Here is a 19975-nt window from a genome sequence, read left to right on the forward strand (position 1 = left end):
ACCGTCAGATCACGGGACGGGAGGAATCATGTTTACATTATTGGCTTAGTTATCGCATAAAGCATGATAATTATGCGTTCCTGCAACTAGCACTTGCGCTGAAACCGTTTGCTAGAATGTCATCTCAAGAAGGTCGAGTGCTCATCATGACAAAAAATCATATCGAACATCTTGAAGAAGCACTTTTTTGTCTAACCTAACACTAACCGAATAATTTATGATTCGTTGTCATGATGAGCACCCGACCTTCTTCAGATGACATCAACGCTGTGTCGGCGTCCGGTAATATTGGATATCGAACTGATTCGGGCTGCAGACTGGCGGGCAAGAATAGGATGGGAAACCTTCATAATATTCAAGGTTTCGCAAAAAAGGCAGTCACAAGGTGGTTGTGACTTCCATGGGAGGCAATCTGACGCTCCATGAACGCATCCACTTCATCCAAAAGTAGCAACCACATCAACTTATTTCGCGATCTTGAATATGCGCTTGAGTCTTGCCCAATGCATTAGGGTCTCCGTGGTCAACATCAAGTTCATCCGCGGAGATCTAGTTTCTCTTAGCGCGAGCATTGGCCAGACAGAACTCCAAGCTATTGCCTACTAGCTAATACAGGTTGCAGGTTGATAAATGTGTTCAAATTAAGGAGTGAAAGTATGGGAACAACTGAAAGAGTGGGGGCCTAAGATCGATGGGCCAAGAAAAAGACTGGCAGGGTAGCAAAGTACCTAAAGGGCAAAGAAATAACCAGAAAAATAGTGAAGCGCCTCAAACATTAAACCAACATCCAATTGGCGACACAGGTTTGGTCAGTCCTGTCACAAACCAAATGTCGTCGCGGTGTTATGCCCCTTTGCCTCTCTATTGCGCGGGTGCCCTCTCTTCCTAGTTCTTAACGTCCTTCTTGTACCTAGGAGCCCTCTCTCTTCAGTTGGCTCCCGGCCTTTGTCTTCGCTACCCATTTTTCAACACTAGTCACAGCGCCAAAAGGCGAGTTCTTCTGCTCCAATAGGAACGACAAAACTTCAGCTGGACTGAAAACTTGGTCTGGCACCTTGGAAGCAAAGTCGTTGGCAAGTCTCTCAGTCGTCTCATCACCGAATTCATGCTTTGATTCCTTATGGTCTGCTGTCTGCTTGAAGACCGTGTGAAAAAGTTGAGTGGAAATCTTCTTATCAGCAAGCTGGAAATACACTTTCTTGTCTGCGCGGCCAGGCCGAATGAGTGCTTCATCCAGATGTTCGATATGATTGGTCGTCATAACAAGCACCCGACCTTCTTGAGGCGATACACCATCAAGAACATTCAGAAGACCGGATAGGGTGACTGCAGAGGTTGACTTGTTCTCTTGGTCTGTATCGGTGTCGTCCCTACGCCCCATCCCAGCGGCGTCCACGTCCTCTAGGAGAACGATGCAATGCGGCGGAAGCTCAGAAAATAGCTTCATCAGCTTGCTGTCAGAAATCCCTGACAGTTGAAGCGTATAAATATCCAGTTCAAATTCCCCGGCCAGGGACAGACTGAAGCTGGATTTTCCGGTTCCAGGAGGTCCATATAAAAGGTACCCACGCTGGTAGGGAATTCCGCGGTCGGCGTACCACTTTTGAGTATCCTCATCCAGAAAGTCCTTCACATCCCCAAAAGGTCATCCTGTACTTGCTTGTCCATGATGACTGTAGAGACGGGCCGAACTGGTCTCAACCTGGTTTTCTTCCAGTCCCCTTCGCGGTGCTCAAAGACAGTGATCTTTTTGTCAATATTATTAAGATAATTTCCTCGACATTCTTCAACGAGCTCTTTGAGAATGTTTGGATAAAGGCCAATGGAGGAGATGTAGATGTCTTCTCGGTGGTCTTTGACGGCACAGTGAAGTATGAGCAGGTGTCCCTTATACCAGAAAGGGAAAGATCCATCCCAAGGCGAAAAGGTCAAAGGCTTTTTCTTTACTTGGTTTTGGATGGTTGTTCGCTGTGGAGATCTAACACGAGCGATTATTGAGTGAGCGTTGCGGACAAACGGTTGGTGAGCTATCCAATCGACTAGCATGTCGTACGCTTCGTCATAATATGAGACATGGATTGTCGAAGCTGCGGACTGTCAGACCCATCCCATCACAAGGGAAGAATTACGAACTGAAGTAGCTTCTCACTAGCTCCCCGACGTAGCGGACTGCATAGCGGGTGAAGAGGACGAACATCCCCACAGTACAAAGAAGTCGAGTGTAGCTGTCCAGGTTACCGGCAAAGAGCTGCTGTGCGGAAGCAGAGACCATACTGAGACCGGGGAAGAAAATATCTAGAAGAGACATCTGAGAAGGGTTGTGGTAGGAACTACCCCCGTTGATGGCGTTCATTGCGTTTAAGAGAATCTCGAAAGATATGATTATCGTGGTTGAGAGAGCAATAAAGGATTGCACCTGCTCCCATTTATACCTTCGTTGCTACCCCTGCTCCTTTTCAAATCATCGCCGCCTACTTGCATACTATACTTACGCATCTGGGGTATATGTTGCGGATATTTGGAGGCTATGTGGGCCTCGACGTTTGCTTTCAAGAAGGATTGCTGCGGCTCAATGTAGACCGCCCTTTACATGGCCCAGGGTTATGCAATTGGCCCGTTCCTTTCTTTCGCGCTGGGATGATGCCGGCACTGCCTGCGAGGCAGACTTGACTAGGCGAATGCAGTCGAATATATCTTAGCCACCCGGATGAAAAGCTCAAGCCATTACATTCTTGTAGATAATTATGTTTGCAAAAGACTAACTAAGGGCGAACCAAGTGGCCTGCAATACCGGGCGCCGTGATTGAATAAATTAGTTACATCGCGCGTGGTTACCGCTGCCTTGGAATACCTCGTAATTGCGGCTGTACTGAAACAGACTCCTATTAGTCTCCTCTGGGCCCAATTTGTGACCTGTATCGCACGACGAAGGTAACCTAGCCTTAGTGCTGCGAACAGGAAACATTGTCTAGCTTCAGGTTTGCAATACCCACGGCAACTGGTGTTCTTCAAGTAGGGAAAGTAGGCACATCCCAGAGGAATACAATTTTATGACGGCATGTAACCTAGAGCTTATTGCTGTTACTCTGGTGGTAATATCAGCACTAGCCGGTCGTGAGACAAGAACGCCGGCTCGACTCCTGCGTGTAATCTTTCTGCCCGCTTGTAAACCTGGGCTGTGCGTCCCTACCCAGCTGCTACGAAAGAAGAGAGGCGCAGACGTCTGATCGGACGACTGCATCTGACTTTGACGGACGCTTGTGGTCTGCTGCGCCTCCAGATAGCTCTTAAATACTCAATGGTATCCCGACCATTATTTCCATTCCAATGACAACACCCAAATCATCTACCATGATGCGTCAGTACCCTATCATGTTTCCCCCATGTGATACTCTGCAACATGCTACATATGATGCTAATACTCTGAAGTCTCACCCACCAGTTCTATCGCCGATTCCCAGGACAACTACCCCTCATACGGACTAGACAACCCCACCGACGTGCTCGGCAGTTCTGATGACGGAGATGAAAATGATGTATGCGCCCATCACGCCATGCCGCAGGCTGCCGGTATCGAAGAGACAGGGACAAGGGCCGATGAATTGCTCAATAGAGGCGATGTAAAATGGCGGCCAAGGTTTACTGTTGCGAGTCAGTTACGGGCTACGATTTTGAATTCCTGGATCAATGTGCTTATTCTCGCTGCGCCGGCCGGTATTACGTTGCACTTTGTCAAGGCGAATCCAATTGCCATCTTCGTCGTTAACTTCATTGCGATTATTCCGCTGGCTGCAATGTTGAGTTATGCGACAGAAGAAATTGCTCTACGGACGGGCGAAACGATTGGCGGATTGTTGAATGCCTCCTTTGGTAATGCGGTGGAGTTGATTGTTGCGATCATCGCGCTTGCCAAGAAGAATGTCCTGATCGTGCAGACTTCGCTGGTTGGAAGCATGCTCTCGAACTTGCTGCTCGTTATGGGGATGTGTTTTTTCTTCGGTGGTATCGATCGTGTCGAACAGCATTTCAATGTCACTGGAGCACAAACTGCGACTTCTTTGCTCGCGCTTGCTGTGACTAGCTTGATCATCCCCACTGCCTTCCACAAATGGAAATCCACTACCGACATGAGCAAAATTGCCAGTCATTCCCGAGGAACCAGCATCCTCCTCCTAATCACATACGGTTGCTATCTCTTTTTTCAACTGAAGTCCCACGTCGACATATACAACCGCCCCAGCCTTAAGGTTGCAAGACGCCGCCAAAAGGTTGGCAGAGGCGATGCCAATCGAAGAATCGCTCAGATGGCCACAATTTTCGCCGCACCCATAGATGGAAACGTGCGGCCAATGCAGATGCAAGACCCGGGTGACAAGCCCGAACAGCCGCAGCTGACCATGCTGCTCGCCTTAATTACACTAGGCGTTTCAACTGCGCTTGTAGCTGTCTGTGCGGAGTTCATGGTAGACTCCATCGATGCACTCACTGCCACTGGTAGCATTAGCGAGACATTCGTTGGGCTGATTCTCCTTCCCATCGTCGGCAACGCGGCAGAGCACGCTACCGCAGTGACTGTCGCTTGTAAGGATAAAATGGACCTTGCGATTAACGTAGCCGTGGGCTCAAGTATCCAAATTGGGCTGCTGGTTCTGCCATTGATTGTTGCTATTGGCTGGGTTATGGGCGTCGAGAGCATGGTACGTACTTCCCCGAGCCCTGCCTCTCATCTTGATAAGCCTGTTAGGTTGAAAATATAAATATTAACATCAAACAGACTCTCAACTTCGATGTTTCCCAAGTAATTGCTCTCTTTCTCGCTGTCCTGCTCGTTAGATACCTCATTGGGGATGGCAAGTCTCACTGGCTTGAGGGCATCTTGCTCATGGTGCTGTATCTGATTATCGCTATGGCTGCTTGGTATGTGGCTCCCTTATCCAGATCGAAAGACGAGAGAGCAAATTGGGCAGGCGCTAATATCATATAGGATTTTTGACTAACTGATTTTGGGACTTGACAGTCAAAACGAGTTTTCACAACCTCATGTCTGCGTTTTTGCGGTGCTATCACATATGCTTTCCTTGGAAAGTTTATTTGTAATGCAGATAGCTATAAGACAATTGTCATCTTTTATTCTTTTCTCTTCAATAAAGCTCACCACTTGGTCTATTGCTCCGTCTTACAAGCCGACAGAACACGAAGGTTCAATAGCAAACAATCATTGCTGGTTATCCCTTTTACGTACTTGCATATTTTATATCATCCATTTACCACAGCAAGGATTCGTTTGCACGATAGCTGAAAGGCCAGAGGAAGGGATCGGCTCACGAAGTTCAACTCCGATAAGTCTACCAGCTGGCAGGAACCTCGAATATCTGACATTACCAGAAGTATCTTAAGGAATTAACAATCTATAACAAACAAGAATTCTTAGAAAAACGATCGAAACCGCATGATAGATAAATCGTCGAGCGAGTCTTTCCAAAAGCTTTTCAAATGACAACATGAGATGGGTTTTGTCAAGTGTTTCACCTCCGCCACAGAGTTCTCCCACCAAAGGCTCCACGGGCAAAAGAATACAATGCAGAACAAGAAAATCTTCTGCTCGACAGGGTAGTTGATGTGCTTCGTAGCTTCAGCGATGATATTTCTCCGGCAGATATTACTATCCTGCGTAAGGCCATTGATATGATTGCTCGCCTGAGAAAAGCGCATGACCTTCACAGCGACGTTGATGGAAAGTAGCTTATGATCTGTTTGACAGAGCTACGCATTCGGGGTAAGTATTGCAATACGCAAATCATTGCCGTCATTTCTGACTAGGCCGTAGGCGGATTCCTCCCAATTCACGTTCGCAAGCAAAATGCAGGCATCCTCTTATAGTGGCATGACGACGCGATATGTATAGAATCTTTTGAGTTGTCAGCTCGCAACGAGGTTGTTGTGAGAACGGCAGGACGGCTGCGCTGCACTTTCCCTGGCCCTACCATGGCTATGAAGAGGGTAATCTTCGAAGAACCCGGATTCTGAAAGATCATGACGCAAACAATTTCAAGAATGGGCCACTAGCCCGTTGCTGGAACCAAGCCAAAAGTCAAGAACGCTGGACAGGAACACCACAAACAATGGTGACAGAGTTCCTCATGTCGACTTTCCGTCCTCGATGCACCGATGTCACGACTACACACATTAGAAGAATACCCGCGAGGAGGTAATGTGGTTTGATTACCGATCGCCGCGGCGCTGATCCGCGTTATGGCTTCTGGTGCGCGTGACGCTTCAGCTGATATTTCGCAGATCCGCCTGCAGAAGAGAGCTTGGACGATCTGTATAAATACTTCATGGTCTTCTTTATGACCAGGGTAGTTTGAATGGCTTCAATTTCAATGTCTTCCGAGCGTCTCTTTCTCATGAATGCCAAGGTTGTTCACAGACTGCCGATGCTTGCTTTTGCAGATGAGCTCGCCTGGTTCCTTCAATTCAGAAAGTTTGAGTCGTATAAGCAGTGCAACTACAGTCCAGTGGAGACAGACCAAAGGCCAAAATAGCTATAGCATCGATATGCCCAGCTGCGTGATTTGGATTTTCGTCAAGGTATTCGATGGGCGCTCCCTTGCCTTGACCGCTACCTCGAGAACATAGAAAATGCAACAAACGCCTGTGCAGAGAAAGTTTCCAGCCGCAGTCGAAGTTGATCAAATATCAACGAACAGAGCTTCCAAATCACCTCGATTCACATGATTCTGATTACCAAGCGTACAACCTTGCTGCCTTTGAGGATTGGGTTGCTTCGGATCGCAATGCATGGCTAGAGGTTCACCCAGGCGAGGGGGCAGCTTGTGGTCATTGACAGGACTCATCAAACAGAGACTTCCTGTACTCATAAGCTCCCAGCACACAGTTCACCACTGCAGCAATTTCTGTTTCAGCCCGCCAAAAATGCACATGGCCTGTCACCAAATACTGTCATTCCGACACAGTGTGGTGCACTAGCTGACATGTCACTGGAAGAATGCAAGGCCCTACTGGAGATCCAATGGCAAAATATCCGGCTCGAACTGGCAATGCCGTTGGTGATAATGAAGAAAGTCGAAACCACAATTTTTGTGCTCCAGATAATCAACCCAGCTTGCCCATGCAAAGCAGGCGCGACTTTGAGAGAAAGGCATGCAGTTTTGTGCGACGATGAACTTACGGTCGACGTAATGTCCCAATCAAAGAGATAATGGGCAGATCAAAGAAAGTTGGGAGACCATACACGGGCTTAATAGTCTCATTCGGCTGATTTTGAAGACTCTTTCTTTCTCTCCTTCTCAGAAAGCCTGTGCAATATGCCTCCAGTGTATGAGGGATATGGCACCAAGGAAAATCGACGAACTGAGAGAGTGGCCAAATACCACTAGAGACCCTTCGGGGCAGGCTTATTCATCGTTCACCATATTCCCCCTAGTACCAGTATGGTATTTCGGGCAAACTCGGAAGTACGGTTTTATAATACGCCGAAGCTCGACGGTATAGACCCCTGAGGTCGTTCAACCGATCTTAGGACCTTCATTCAATCATCTGATTCGATTGGACATGAAATTAGCCCGTGCAAGCTTGGCATAAGCCCAAAAGATCAGATAGCGGTTTCTAACTATGCGCAGTTCTTGTACTGGGTAAAATCTAGTATAACTCGAAATAAGGGGGGTGAGTGGATCTAGCAAAAGGTGTACGCACTGAACATGACCAATTTCTCTTAGATCAATGACAAGAATTGATCAATTGGTACCATAGAAACACACAACCGGGTGAAGAAACCAGGTGCCTCTCCATCAAGCTAATGCTGGAATGCTAGTCGCGATTCATGCGAAAGTGTGTTTGTATCTTCAGGCATGATGCCTGATCTAGCCAAACTCCGCGACATCGAACAAGCATGTTTTTCGTCTCGACCGAGCTGAGACATTCGATATATGATTGTATTAAACAGCATATATTCACTGCTTTGCAAGGATACATAACGTTCTATTTGCTTCTGAAGCCATCAATCTCCCACATGCAAAAGTATGCCCATCCAACCTGTATATCGCACTTTATGAAAGGCTCGGAGTGGCCCACACTAATGTAGATAGGCCTGGATTCGTAATAAATCCAGTAGGTGGATCCTCTAATGGTCATAGCTGTCAGGCTATATTCCGAGCTGAGCGGATTGCTAGGCCTGCGTGGCTCAAAATTTATGTTTTGGCTTAATAGTTTTTAAAGATTGACTTGTTCTCCATGCGTTGTTGCACTCCCATCTTTCCATTGAAGGCAACTGTTTCCATGTGGCACTTGAAGATTTCCTTTGGTCATCATAAGACTTTTAACTAACCGAGTTCAAACATGAGAACATGATGCGAGATTTATCGTGATTTGCTTTAACTAGTGCAATAAGAGAAGGGCGAATGGAGTTTGAGCGGTTCAATTGACGTGGTTTTCCTCCCGTGCGTCCAGGCTAAATGGTAGTCAAGCGAGCAATTCCTTAAAAAGGGCGCCACAGTTGCTGGATGATGTGAGTTACCAGTGATAAGTCTCGGCTGGTGGGACCAAGTATGCCTGGATGAAAGCCTCGGGGCAAGAATAGAGCTACCTCGGACCACATGGTCCGGAAAGAGACTTTGGCAAGTCCGCATCTATACTCAATGGGGTAGAGCTAACAGCGTGCTTATGGATTACATTCACTAGTGCCGTAGTGTCGGGCAGGGGGGTAAGCTTGGAGCAAGAGCGGACCCCCCTGCTTACCACCCGTAGATCTCTGTGCAGCATGGTATTCCCATTCTCGACCGAAATCAGGCTCCAGGGCACCTTGACAGCGAATATCATGATCCACGAGTAGACGGAAGATCTTTTGTCGGAAGGCCAACTTGCCGGTGGGTTACACCACTTGCTTTGCCCCTTTTGAAAAGGTCATTGTCAACAATTTGGGCTCTGTTCCGGTACCTTTGGTTTTCCTAAATGGGGCAAGAGCAAATCTCCGTCGATCCACTCGTCCCCACTGGACCGAAGGCGACTTATGCCTTGAGTGGGCGCATATTTTCCGTGTGTAGAAATGATCACTAGCTCTTGTCCCGAGAGGGGCTTGGGGTTGTGGTTGGCTGGCATAAGTATTTCGTGCCTGTAGGAATCTTCACATCTCTTGTTTCCGGCGAACCTATCATTCTGCTCCTCTTTATTTGATTCCCATTTATGGGGTGCTTTTTTAGGGAAACTTCTCCTTGCTTCCATGAATGGAGTACTCATTTGTAATGGAAGTTGGAACCCGCCACGTTTCAGACAACGACTTTGCGCATGCTTTGTGGGCTGGACTGGCCACTGTTGCCTGGTCACCACAAGAACATGCACTATTGCAGCAACAGAGCGGTTTCGAGCCCTATTTGGTCACGGATGCGCCATGCGGTAAGTCACTACATTTGCCTGACGCATCGATGCTAGACCCGACGCCATTAGCATGCTGGCCCAGCATGCCTACATATCAATCGATGTCCTATGAAGCGGAATGCTCAGTAGATCCCGTTGCGGCGTCTGCTTCACCTTCGCCACCCATGCCCCGCGTCCGGGAGAAATCTGTTGCACGTCCAAAACCGCGCAGAAGTCTCTTACCTGTGAAGACCGTCGGCAGATATGTCTTTACTGTGAAAAATACAAAACAGCCAAGCAGATTGATATAGCAGGTTAGTCCGGCATATTGCGTTCTTGTTTCATCTCTGGTTGCATTTTATTAATGTGGATCCGTGGCCAGCCGTATTTCGGGTGGAAAGAAGGTAAGATGGGAGACCTTTCTCGTCATACACATGTCATATACAAATCTTGCAGATGCATCCTAGGACGATCTCGAAAATCATGCGCCAGAAAGACGGGTGAGAACTTACCCCTGCCAAACGCACGATGAGCCAAGATCCTGACATCGAGAAGGCACTTGCCGCGTGGACGAAGAAATGCCAGCGCAATGGGATTGCTTTGGATGACAAAACAATCATGGAGATGGCCCTTTTCTGGGCTCAAACCTGCAGGCTTCCCGAGGGTAAGAAGCCGGCTTTGAGCAGTGACTGGCTGAAAGACTACAAGCAAGATAATAACTTCCTTTTCGCCTGCAACCCAAGTTGCGCAAATACCATAGCACCATCGGCAATCGCTGTCCTTGAGTCCAAAGTGGGAAATAATAAAGCTTGTACAGCCATCAAGAGAGGCCCAGCAATTTTAATCAAAAAGCAATGCAAGGCTGCCATGCACCCACCTTCCGGATCTCTAGAGACTTCCGGTCTTCCGCGTAGCAACGCAGGGGGATCCCCCGGCAAGGGTGAGGTATCGCAAGCCCTGGAACTCGTCGTAAGATATTTCTAGGATCAACTAACAGGCCTGCCTTCCAAGGATTATAGGATCCTTGTCAATATCAACAAACGCCTCAAACATGATTTAGAGGATGCATCAGCGTGATAGGTGACGAGAGAAATCAATGAACCACTATTCAGTGACGTCTTGCGTTCACATGACAGCATGCCACATGATTTCTGGTTTTTGCAAGATACATATATACTTTGCCCTTCTTACCCCTTCATTCCTATCGTATGCGCCTTTTTATTTGCATTGGATTCATTCTGCGGTGGCATTCCTTTTCCTTTGTATAATCTCGTTTGTCCTTTAGGCTGGCGGCACCACCATCTTTCAACTTGTTGAAGTCTCCAAAATTAGCCTTGGGTAACGGGAATTCTCTAATATATGGGCTTTTACTACTAGCTTACCCCTTTTATCGCACCTCATAGTCATTCCGAATATTGATACTATATCATCTTCTCATTTCTAAGTGGTCACATCCGAGACCCGGTCCGTACTCCGCAAGCCCTCTCAGCAGCCAAAAACCAACATTAGTTATCAAAGATTTAGAGACTCAGTCATGGCAATATGAATCATCCGAGATACAAGAGACATTATCTGCCATCTGAAGCCACATACCCAGGCAAAAGCGACACAGAGAAATCATATGCGAGGCGACTGGTCTACAAAGCGCCGGAAGCCCTTATGTTCGGGCAAAGCGAAAGTAAAATATCCAGGAACCCTAGAAAGACTGTAACACTATAGATTGCATCATAGCGATCAACAATATCTAAGACCTGTTACCAGGAATCACACTTGCTGGGCATTTAATGACGCCCATCTTTATGGCATTTAGCTTTCCGGCGACCCCGTAGACTGGCTTCTATAATAGTCGAGTAGCTTGTTAAGCCGTTTGATCTCCGTTGCAAACCAATCTGCGAGCCTCGTATCCTATAAAAGCAACGGGTTATTTGTTTCGTTGCAGTATTTTTTGGCGTATTTGAGTGAGTATGCAGAATGAGGTTTCTGCTTGATAATGTCCGGGCTCGGGCGCGAATAGTAGGTCTAGTTTTGAGAATCGAGAGCAGCTGAAATTGGTAAAGTATTGGTTGACCTGCTCAACCCCATGCGGCTCGACGGCCATATCGACCTGACCTCTGCCCAGAGAAATCCACTAGTGCCATTGGAAACTGTGAGGAAGGTAGGTATGTGAAATGCGCTATGGGTGAAAGGGTTCTCTCCGGAACCACAAGTCGGCTCTCTACAGGTTAAGGGTATGCGTAATAGGCTGGGAACCATGGATGCGAGTGGCTCGTGACTACCTTGATTGAATACTAGCATAGCTCCACAGATACGTGGTATTGGCGTTTGGATGACTTATTCTGTAAATTTGCTGTGTGGGCCCTTGGCGACGGTACTAGCCATTTAAGACGCGGACGATGTGGCCGATAGCGCAAAGGGGCTGAGGTCAAAGCCCACGCGTTCCAAGCATTAGGGACCAGCACCAAGAATAAATGACGACCAACTCATGCCATGTTGCATCATACTTAATAAAGAACCCCCAGTCCAATAGACTATGCTCCAGGAGTACTACCAGCGATGAAGATGACGCAGAGAAAGGATTATGAGATAAGTTACCTTTTAACACATTAGATATGCTGCCCTGCTACCATTTTAGCGGTAGAACTGTCGCTTTGGCCCCTTAACAGATGATCAACCATTGAGCTAGCCTGATTGCGTTGAAACTAGAATATGGGCGTAGCGAAGGTTTGCACCAAGAATTTGAGGCCGATCCGGGCAACATCGGAACATCTAGTTTAGGCAAGGGCTCCTTCTGCCGGAAGATCCACTGGCCCCTTACAAGATCGCTTCCTGGGGTATTCGCTTGTAATGGCCGCATTTAGCGTCATTTTCCAGGCCAGAAGAGAGAATCAGTCTCATGTACAGAAATACAGATCGCACATTCCAATCCGTACGCACTTTTTGACCTGCAGGCAGGGCACAGACTTCTTCCTACTCGTCAAGTCCGCTACATGGGAGTCTTTTCAGGTAACCCGACCCCGTGAGCTATCTAGACATACGAAAATCTAATCACACTCATTATTGTGTCAGTATGTACCATGACGAAAACCCATCAAACGTCAGTACAAGCTTCCCGTTCATAAGATCCCCGACATACTACCCATATATGTGTGACCCGGCGTACGCTCCGCTGATGGACCCGTCTCCTGTTATCGGCGAAGCAAGTGGTTTTTCTTGGGGATTTCAACAATACCGAAACTGGATGACGGCACCTGCACTTTCAACTGTCACTCAGTCTCAGCCAAATTTGAGATACCCAGAACTAAGACCTCGAACGCCGCATCGATCAGCGCCAACGTCACCTTTAAGGGACTGCAACACAGAAGAACACCATAAGCAGCATCAAGAATTGAGACGATGAAAACACTCGAAGCGGCAAATACAGTTGGACCACGAACAGGTCTAGAGGACAGCCAAAAAGGTACTTCGAACGGTATCTGAAGTTACTGAGACGACTAACCAACCAGTGAGAGATGATGAAGTGAGGTTCGTATGGCTGTACTTCCGAATTTAGGTTCCTCGCAGTGGCTAAGTAGACTCTTACAGCACGGCGAAAACACTATCAGCGCCGACACACGATTCAGCCACACAGAGCCGACGCTCTTGGCCGCCTAATTACCTTTTAAACCACCAAGATGACACTGCGCAAACTCCAGCCGAGATTCTACAGAAAGCTTTGAAGTTTCAGGTATTACAGTCAATCAGGGTGTTGCGCGAGATCGCTAGGAATTTCCGTGCATTCAACCTGGAACTTCAGACGATTGATGGTTGGACAACAGAAATCAAAGGTGCTGACGCAACACTCATTACTGTTCTATTAAGCACTGCGGTCCAGATACTTGTTCCTTTCGAAAGCCTAATCTCATTCTCCTGGAATGCCTCATTGCTTCAGGCCCTAGGCGAGGCTTCATTATCAGGGATTAGGCGCTCGAGTTGTTGAAATACATATATACCTATGCGGAGAAGTATCACTTACTTCAGAATCCGCGGGTATATTTTGAGATTGGTGGATGGATAGAAAGACTTAGCCTAGGCAAACCATGATGAGCAAGACGAATGATAAGATTCTCCCGGGAGATCGCGAATAGTTTTTGCTCTTTCTATGCAATCTGCTAGCTTTTGTTTTCACATTTGAATAGACTAAACATCTTCTAATTTCTGGTATATGTCACATATTCAAGACCCTCAATGCCGTACTGACCGTATTGGAAACAATGCCGCTACTGTCCCTTTCCTAAACCTGCTTCCAAGGAGCTGTTCCAGAGATTTCCATCCGTTTGCTCCTCTCGGTGCCATTACTCCTATTGAGGCATAGAATGTAAATTGTCAAGTCCAACAACCCTGCGTCCAGTAGTATGCCTTCCGTGTTTACTGGCTCCATCGTGACAGCCTCCAATCTTGGGGGTTGCAGCTGTACGTTTGAAGGACTCATGTACACACCACATCCCGAACACTGTTTTGAACATTTCATCACAGGACTATGCTCGGTGCAGGGATTCATCGTTCGCTCCTTTTCATTCGCATGGTGCACAGTACACTAGATCGGACCGACTAGTTCACGTAAACACCGCTCTAGAATGTCAAGATCATTAGCTGGTGGTTGGTTTTCACTGTGGGCAGGCAATGTGGCATTCAACAGACTGCGTTACGGCTTCCTTGCATAGCGTGCGAGCTCATATGGCGCTCTCTGAAAATTAACCGTCTCGTGCTTGTTTGACAATTGGGTAAGAAGCTAACTCTTCGTATAGAGAGAAGGAAGCCAGCTAGCTCTAGGAATATGTGAGTTAGTCTGCAGCAACTGAGCAGATGTGAAAAGATAAAAAGGGGACGTAAGTGTAGGTGAAGAATAGGAAGCGGACGCCCATTAAGAGTTCGGACACATCGTCAGTCAAGAGAGACCTCTTTTGACTTACTCTCTAACAGCAATCCTTCTATCAGTACTGCATTCGTTGGCTGTACAGGCAAGCAGTAGTAACTTGAAAGGATCTCCAAAGTTCTTCGCTTGCGTAGCATTTCGGGGACGTTCGTTTCTCGGAAGGTGTCAAATCATGTTTTCAGTTATGCATGTGAGCTCTTTAAAGATATTAAAGGCCTTGATTCGTTTGACATTGTATGTGTTGTTGTTGGATCCTGGGAATGCGAGGAAGGCTTGGGGAAAGGAGAAATGTATCACTGACTGTCCGTTTTGGGTAAGGCACACTTCGGTCACCTGCTCGCCACCCTGCCCCGGCGCACCCAACTATCCTGCTCCTGCTTGTCTCGTACCACCATCAGTCCTCCTCCCAATAGACACATTGAATGCCTATGTTGCAATTTACTTTTTTTCTTTTATTTTCTAGGAAATTGGACCTTACCGAATCCCCTTCCCTCAATAATAGAAGAGGCCCAGCTTGCCCGCCTATAGCGCAACAATTGCTTTTCTTATCCACCATCATATATGCCTCATATTGAGAGACAGCTTTGGTCAGACTTTCCTCGCCTGCTAATACTTGAGGTCATTCATGCGTCCGCTGAAGAGCCTTCACAACAGATCAACATGGGCGCCCAAGACGATCTCTCATCCGGCTACAAAGGCCCCTCTAGTGGCCCGATACAGACCTTACGCTTCGAAATGTCTATCGTCTAGAATCCCTGCAATAGGCGACAGATTTCATGAGAATAGCTCCTAAGCCTACCATTTCGTCTCCGAAAAAACCGTATAGTTCCTTTTTGGCAACGCCATCCACGCCATCACCTTCGTCCCAAATATCGCTAGAGCCCAACTTCATTCTAGCACAACCCCGATCCCGAAAGCTATGAGACAATACTACGTGCTGAGCATCGGAGACGTTGAAAGAATAATATACTACACAAGCGCCAAAAAGAGAGAAGTGACTGAGGCGGGCTTGAACATCCTTCTTTTAGCTAGGCTCGAGAGAGAGAGGTTGGAATTACCAAAGTGTTGAATGCTTTCATGAACTACAGTACTGACTTAGACCATAGGAAATCAGTTCAAAAGCGAACCATCGGCCAAAATACCTGCGACCTGTGCTCCAGCACGAACCCCTTCCACACCTCATACACTTTCATCCTCGAACGACCTTTCAAGCCCGACAGGAGTTTGAACCTAGCTTTCTCCTGAGGATACCACTGCATTTACTGTCACCCACCGGCCAGCCTACTATCCCGACCTGCGCGCGTGCCTTGATCAAGAGATATACTCTAGGAAAAAGAATACATATTGAGCAAGTCAAAGCGAAGTTCATGAGATCAGCTTCTATCCGAGTTGCGAATTATTTTGCAAGCACCCATTCCATGCAGCTGTTGAGCATCGTGCAAGGCTATATGGCGAAGGGCTTATGAGTTTTGGACAACATGGTCTTGAGGCGTCTGTGAGAAATATGGTAGATATTGACAGGGTGAATGCTTGAGGGACTCTATCTGTGCAAGCAAAAGCAACGGGATGAGCGTGGTCATTGATCGTCGTCATGGAATTGATGTTTTAAGGTTGAAGGCCTTCATGGTCGGTCGACGGTCGATAGAAATACTGTACAGATCCCACGACACTCCCTTACTATGTCGCCCTCGTACGTTCTTGCATAGTTGAGACGTAATCCATGTCAATGTTTGTAGGAATCAACGTACGCTCCATAACCACCATTAATTTTCGTGTTGTCCCAGCAGACTAGTATTCCCGCGCTCCAAGATGGGACCAGATGTCTAGTCCCAGTTGATCCTGCATTGACCAAAAAGGCATTGGGATGATTGTAATAACATGGAAAGTTGGCATACGTGCTCATTAGGCCCCCACGATATTGTCAGTCTTACCTTCAATGCATATTAATTTATTACAGAAATACCAGGGTCAAGTACGATTAGATTCATTAGTGGCTGTTTCTGCATATGTATTCAATAGTCCAAAGCCTCCCACTTGTTTTTTTCTGGCCCGAATTCCTATTCAATGATATACCTCTGGTGCTTGATCCATCTTGGCTCCCTTCCGTCGAATAGCGCTGCCTGGCAGCACTTTGGGTTCTGGGAACATCCATATCGTAAGAGGAATGGATCGGCGCCGCTATAATCCTCGTTGGTCAATCAAAATCAGCAGGTAAGATAGAGATATCATTGGCCGATGAAATTCCAGGGGCTCGATGGCCAGCTTGGCACCACGGGAGCCCTATTTCAGGCCTAGGCCCCTTGACCAAACAAATCTAGAGTTTCATTTTGCCACTTGCTGTCTGAATGTTTTTACCATCATATAATGCGCCCTTCCAATTCTGCCCTCAATCTCTGGCTCTGTCGATGAATATGTCGTCATCACCTACCTTGGAGTCCTTACTATTCGAGGTTCTCTTTCGAATAGCAGCCTACCTCGACATTCGAGACTACATACACCTCAGTCACTGGAGCCGCTCAATGTTTCGCTCAATGAAAGATATCATCATTGCACGGGCTACTGTCAAGGTGAGCAACAACGAATGAGGAAACGAAAGCTTTCTACCCGCTATGGACCAACACACCATGCTGAAACATATCTTAGAACATTCTGCTTTGCAGCAAAGAAGGACAAGCAGCTTGGGCCAGTAAGACCGGCTATTATCAGGCCATCAGACATCGGTTTGATGTTCATGAGGCGGTTGCTACTGCGTCCCCATATTCTGTTTCAGTGCTGGCTTATGCCGCAGACTTCTTGTACCACCAAGGCTTTCTGTGTTATCGAGTCAAAAACCAAATTCGTTTGCTTGATGTACACAATACAGGCCAAAAAGAGCTTGTTTTGGACCTCGACCATATGAACAGCTACGACACCGGAATTGAATACATTCTCTCGGACGTGGGAGAACAACCTACCCTTCTACGTTTCAGTTGCGGGATCCTAATCCTTCTGTTTAGCCAAGCCAATTCAAATGATGCTGATCTGGTCGCGATTAGAATACAGCCCCGCCCAGACCAGGCTCGACAGAGCCGTTTGCTTCTCTAAGAATCAGTCTCCTCCTCGGATCCAATTTTTGTCCGCCATACCCGTCTGTATATCTGGTTTGGCACGTTCACGGCCGTCAATGGCCGACAGAGTGCATGGGTATTGCGGGGCATGCAATTCAAAACTCTCCAACGAACTGAGTTTTCCGTAGAATTTCTTGTCGATGGCGAGCTTGGCAAGAGAGTATGCTTTGAGATCTACCAGGGGCATCTTTATGTGGTGTCAATAATAGACCAGCAAGAGTCTTCCTTCTACCACTGGTCATGCTACTCCCCGGATCATGAAAACAACCTGGGCAATGGACGTCTTTGGCGCTATGAGCATCGTGAGGGCCCTATCAACGAAATGGGGGCTGATCTCTCTATACAAGCGGAGGAGGAAAAGGGCCGACTCGTCCACCAGTCTTGTTCGGGCTGTTTATGACCAGCGGTCGCTCATATACTCTACCCCTGCAGAAGAATTGCCCCCCCCCCCCCCCCCCCCCCCCATCACCATATGCTGATTCTCATCAACTTCGACCCTATGATACGCTTTCCTTATCTGACCTCCCTGGGCAAACAGAAGGCGAGTACAACGTCAACCCGAAAAGTGCTTGATGCACCGCGGCCTGATCTTCATTGGTCTCACGCACCCGTACAAAATGCGCAGGCATTTCACCTAGCTATTCGTTATGGCTATCGACCATGATAAAATTTGAAATTTCCACTGCTCTAGAGATCAGAATCAAAACACGCAATGGGTAATTTTATATTATGCCGTCATATAGTACAGTGACCGTCAAGTTTACTAATCAACGGTCAGAGAATGGCAGAATATAGGACCATACTAAAGCATTTTCCTCTTGCCCCTCATTTTTTTTAATGCGGCTTATTCAATATTTTATCCGCGAATTCCCTTTCTTTTCACAAGGTAGTTACCATAGAATCACCATCAAGCGAATAACCAAGCGAGGGGCCTTGGCATTTATTATGTAAATAACTAACAAACGTAGTTGGGATTCTGTAGAGTGTGAAATTAGGATGCAAACTCACAAGTGGCCAAAGATATTGGGGAGGCTCCATTTATACTAGGCATTCATTGTGGGCCAAGAAAAAGTCCAGGGTACCCGAGTAACCCCGGCGCTAGACTAGGACTCTACGGGCATTCCTGCTGACCTATCATGTCCCGTTTGTTGACTCTTTTTATTGGCTACCGCACGCAATATTGAGGCTAGTGCCAGTGGGACAGCTAATATGACTCGATTGTAACGGTATAGTTCTCGAAGTACTGTTCCAAACAAAACTACCTACTATCATCGCCGTCGAATCACATTTCTGACTATGAGTAGTTCCATATGAAAGGCACCTGCGATTGGAAGCCTTAGGGGTCGGTAGATTCTACTTTTGCTAGGGTGATGATGAGTGGCTTCTTATAGAGGAGAATATTCGCTTTACAGCCACCGCCAATCTACGCGAAGTCTATATCCCACTATTGAAAGGTCTCACTATTGAACCTCAACCTCCACCCTTAGCTGCTGACCATAAAAAAAGTTGTCAGGGTCCATGAGACATCGTTCGGATATATGTCACCCCTTCAAAACCATACTATACGTGCATGCCAAAAGAAATACGGTCTACCACATGTAATGACCTTCTCGCCAGATCAGGTATATCCGGTTATGATGGAAATCGGCCCATTGTGGACACATGCACGCCCACTAGGACGAACTTTATACTACGCCCTATGGGATCGAATTTCAGATTATTGGTTTGCGAGGATCGAGCAGGGCCTTTTTACCTGGCTTGTCATTGCTTTGAAACAGGAGGTTTTTGTGCGATATCATACAAATATGCTTCACCCTATGAACGGACAAGCTCCAACTCATTCCGAAATTCTGGACAGTCTCAACCCTATCTATGATGAGCCTCGTGGTTTGGTTCAGTGGGAAGCAGAGTTTTGTCTTTACAACTTCGAAGTGAGATCAGGCATTGGATCGGTTTATTGCCTTGCCTTACTCAAATGTTTTCAAATCCCCGTCCTATGCCCATTAACTACTTATCTAATAAGCTCTATTGAAATATGTTGGAGTTCGACGCACCTGGCTTAGTGTGGGTGACCACTCTAGTAGAATAGAGGACATCCAAGAAGATGTATATTTTCTCCTTAGTTTAAAGTAAAATTTGAATAACCCAAGCAGCCCTTCTGGCCGACCATAGCTCACTCTTGTTTTGGCTAAAGAATAAGCAGATGCCATACCATTCCATATTTATAACAGATGCTGCGCTAGGGAGATTCATCCAAAGGCGAATGGCATTTCAGTTTCGCAAAATTCTAACCAAAGATGATTTGTCATATAACAAAAGGGCCTCTGGGAGTGGCTGAGAGTTTGGTTCTTTTCGTGCCAACGAGGCTTATACTACAGGTCTTGGTTGTACGTAAGTACGAAAAATACTATTTAGTCACAGGCTTTTCGCTCTGTGAGTGTCCTTCATTCTTCGTGAATATTGCCAGAGCCCCATTTTTCTTTTTCGCCGATCACCCTATCATCTCGCCTATTGATACTGCTTAGTTTAGTTTCTCTTGGATCACCGTTTTTTACTTCAATAAGCACTTCAAGAATTTGGTGTT

General features: G+C 46.9%; 6 protein-coding genes across 6 annotated transcripts; 5 read left to right on the forward strand and 1 right to left on the reverse strand.

Annotated features, from left to right (window-relative positions):
• Nucleotides 1-910: 910 nt before the first annotated feature.
• Nucleotides 911-2353, reverse strand: N7471_010722 (BCS1 and AAA domain-containing protein; the record flags this gene model as incomplete). Its single annotated transcript, XM_057283441.1, has 3 exons — nucleotides 911-1627; nucleotides 1657-2087; nucleotides 2134-2353. 3 exons carry the CDS (start codon nucleotides 2351-2353, stop codon nucleotides 911-913), a joined length of 1368 nt encoding a protein of 455 aa, XP_057132420.1.
• Nucleotides 2354-3351: 998 nt separating this feature from the next.
• N7471_010723 (uncharacterized protein) lies at nucleotides 3352-4997 on the forward strand (the record flags this gene model as incomplete). Its single annotated transcript, XM_057283442.1, has 4 exons — nucleotides 3352-3358; nucleotides 3430-4697; nucleotides 4775-4917; nucleotides 4985-4997. The coding sequence occupies 4 exons, from the start codon at nucleotides 3352-3354 to the stop codon at nucleotides 4995-4997; spliced, it is 1431 nt and encodes a 476-aa protein (XP_057132421.1).
• A 4263-nt stretch (nucleotides 4998-9260) lies between these two features.
• On the forward strand, nucleotides 9261-9683 carry N7471_010724 (uncharacterized protein; the record flags this gene model as incomplete). The annotated part of the gene is made up of 2 exons (XM_057283443.1): nucleotides 9261-9411; nucleotides 9448-9683. 2 exons carry the CDS (start codon nucleotides 9261-9263, stop codon nucleotides 9681-9683), a joined length of 387 nt encoding a protein of 128 aa, XP_057132422.1.
• A 217-nt stretch (nucleotides 9684-9900) lies between these two features.
• N7471_010725 (DNA-binding domain-containing protein) lies at nucleotides 9901-10356 on the forward strand (the record flags this gene model as incomplete). The annotated part of the gene is made up of 1 exon (XM_057283444.1): nucleotides 9901-10356. One exon carries the CDS (start codon nucleotides 9901-9903, stop codon nucleotides 10354-10356), a length of 456 nt encoding a protein of 151 aa, XP_057132423.1.
• A 4489-nt stretch (nucleotides 10357-14845) lies between these two features.
• Nucleotides 14846-15034, forward strand: N7471_010726 (uncharacterized protein; the record flags this gene model as incomplete). The annotated part of the gene is made up of 1 exon (XM_057283445.1): nucleotides 14846-15034. The coding sequence occupies one exon, from the start codon at nucleotides 14846-14848 to the stop codon at nucleotides 15032-15034; it is 189 nt and encodes a 62-aa protein (XP_057132424.1).
• Nucleotides 15035-16695: 1661 nt separating this feature from the next.
• Nucleotides 16696-17791, forward strand: N7471_010727 (uncharacterized protein; the record flags this gene model as incomplete). Its single annotated transcript, XM_057283446.1, has 3 exons — nucleotides 16696-16851; nucleotides 16928-17354; nucleotides 17376-17791. 3 exons carry the CDS (start codon nucleotides 16696-16698, stop codon nucleotides 17789-17791), a joined length of 999 nt encoding a protein of 332 aa, XP_057132425.1.
• Between the last annotated feature and the right edge of the window lie 2184 nt (nucleotides 17792-19975).

This window comes from Penicillium samsonianum (genome assembly GCF_028829775.1).
Source record: "Penicillium samsonianum strain IBT 33392 chromosome Unknown utg000006l_segment0_segment0, whole genome shotgun sequence".
Classification (NCBI taxonomy): Eukaryota; Fungi; Ascomycota; class Eurotiomycetes; order Eurotiales; family Aspergillaceae; genus Penicillium; species Penicillium samsonianum.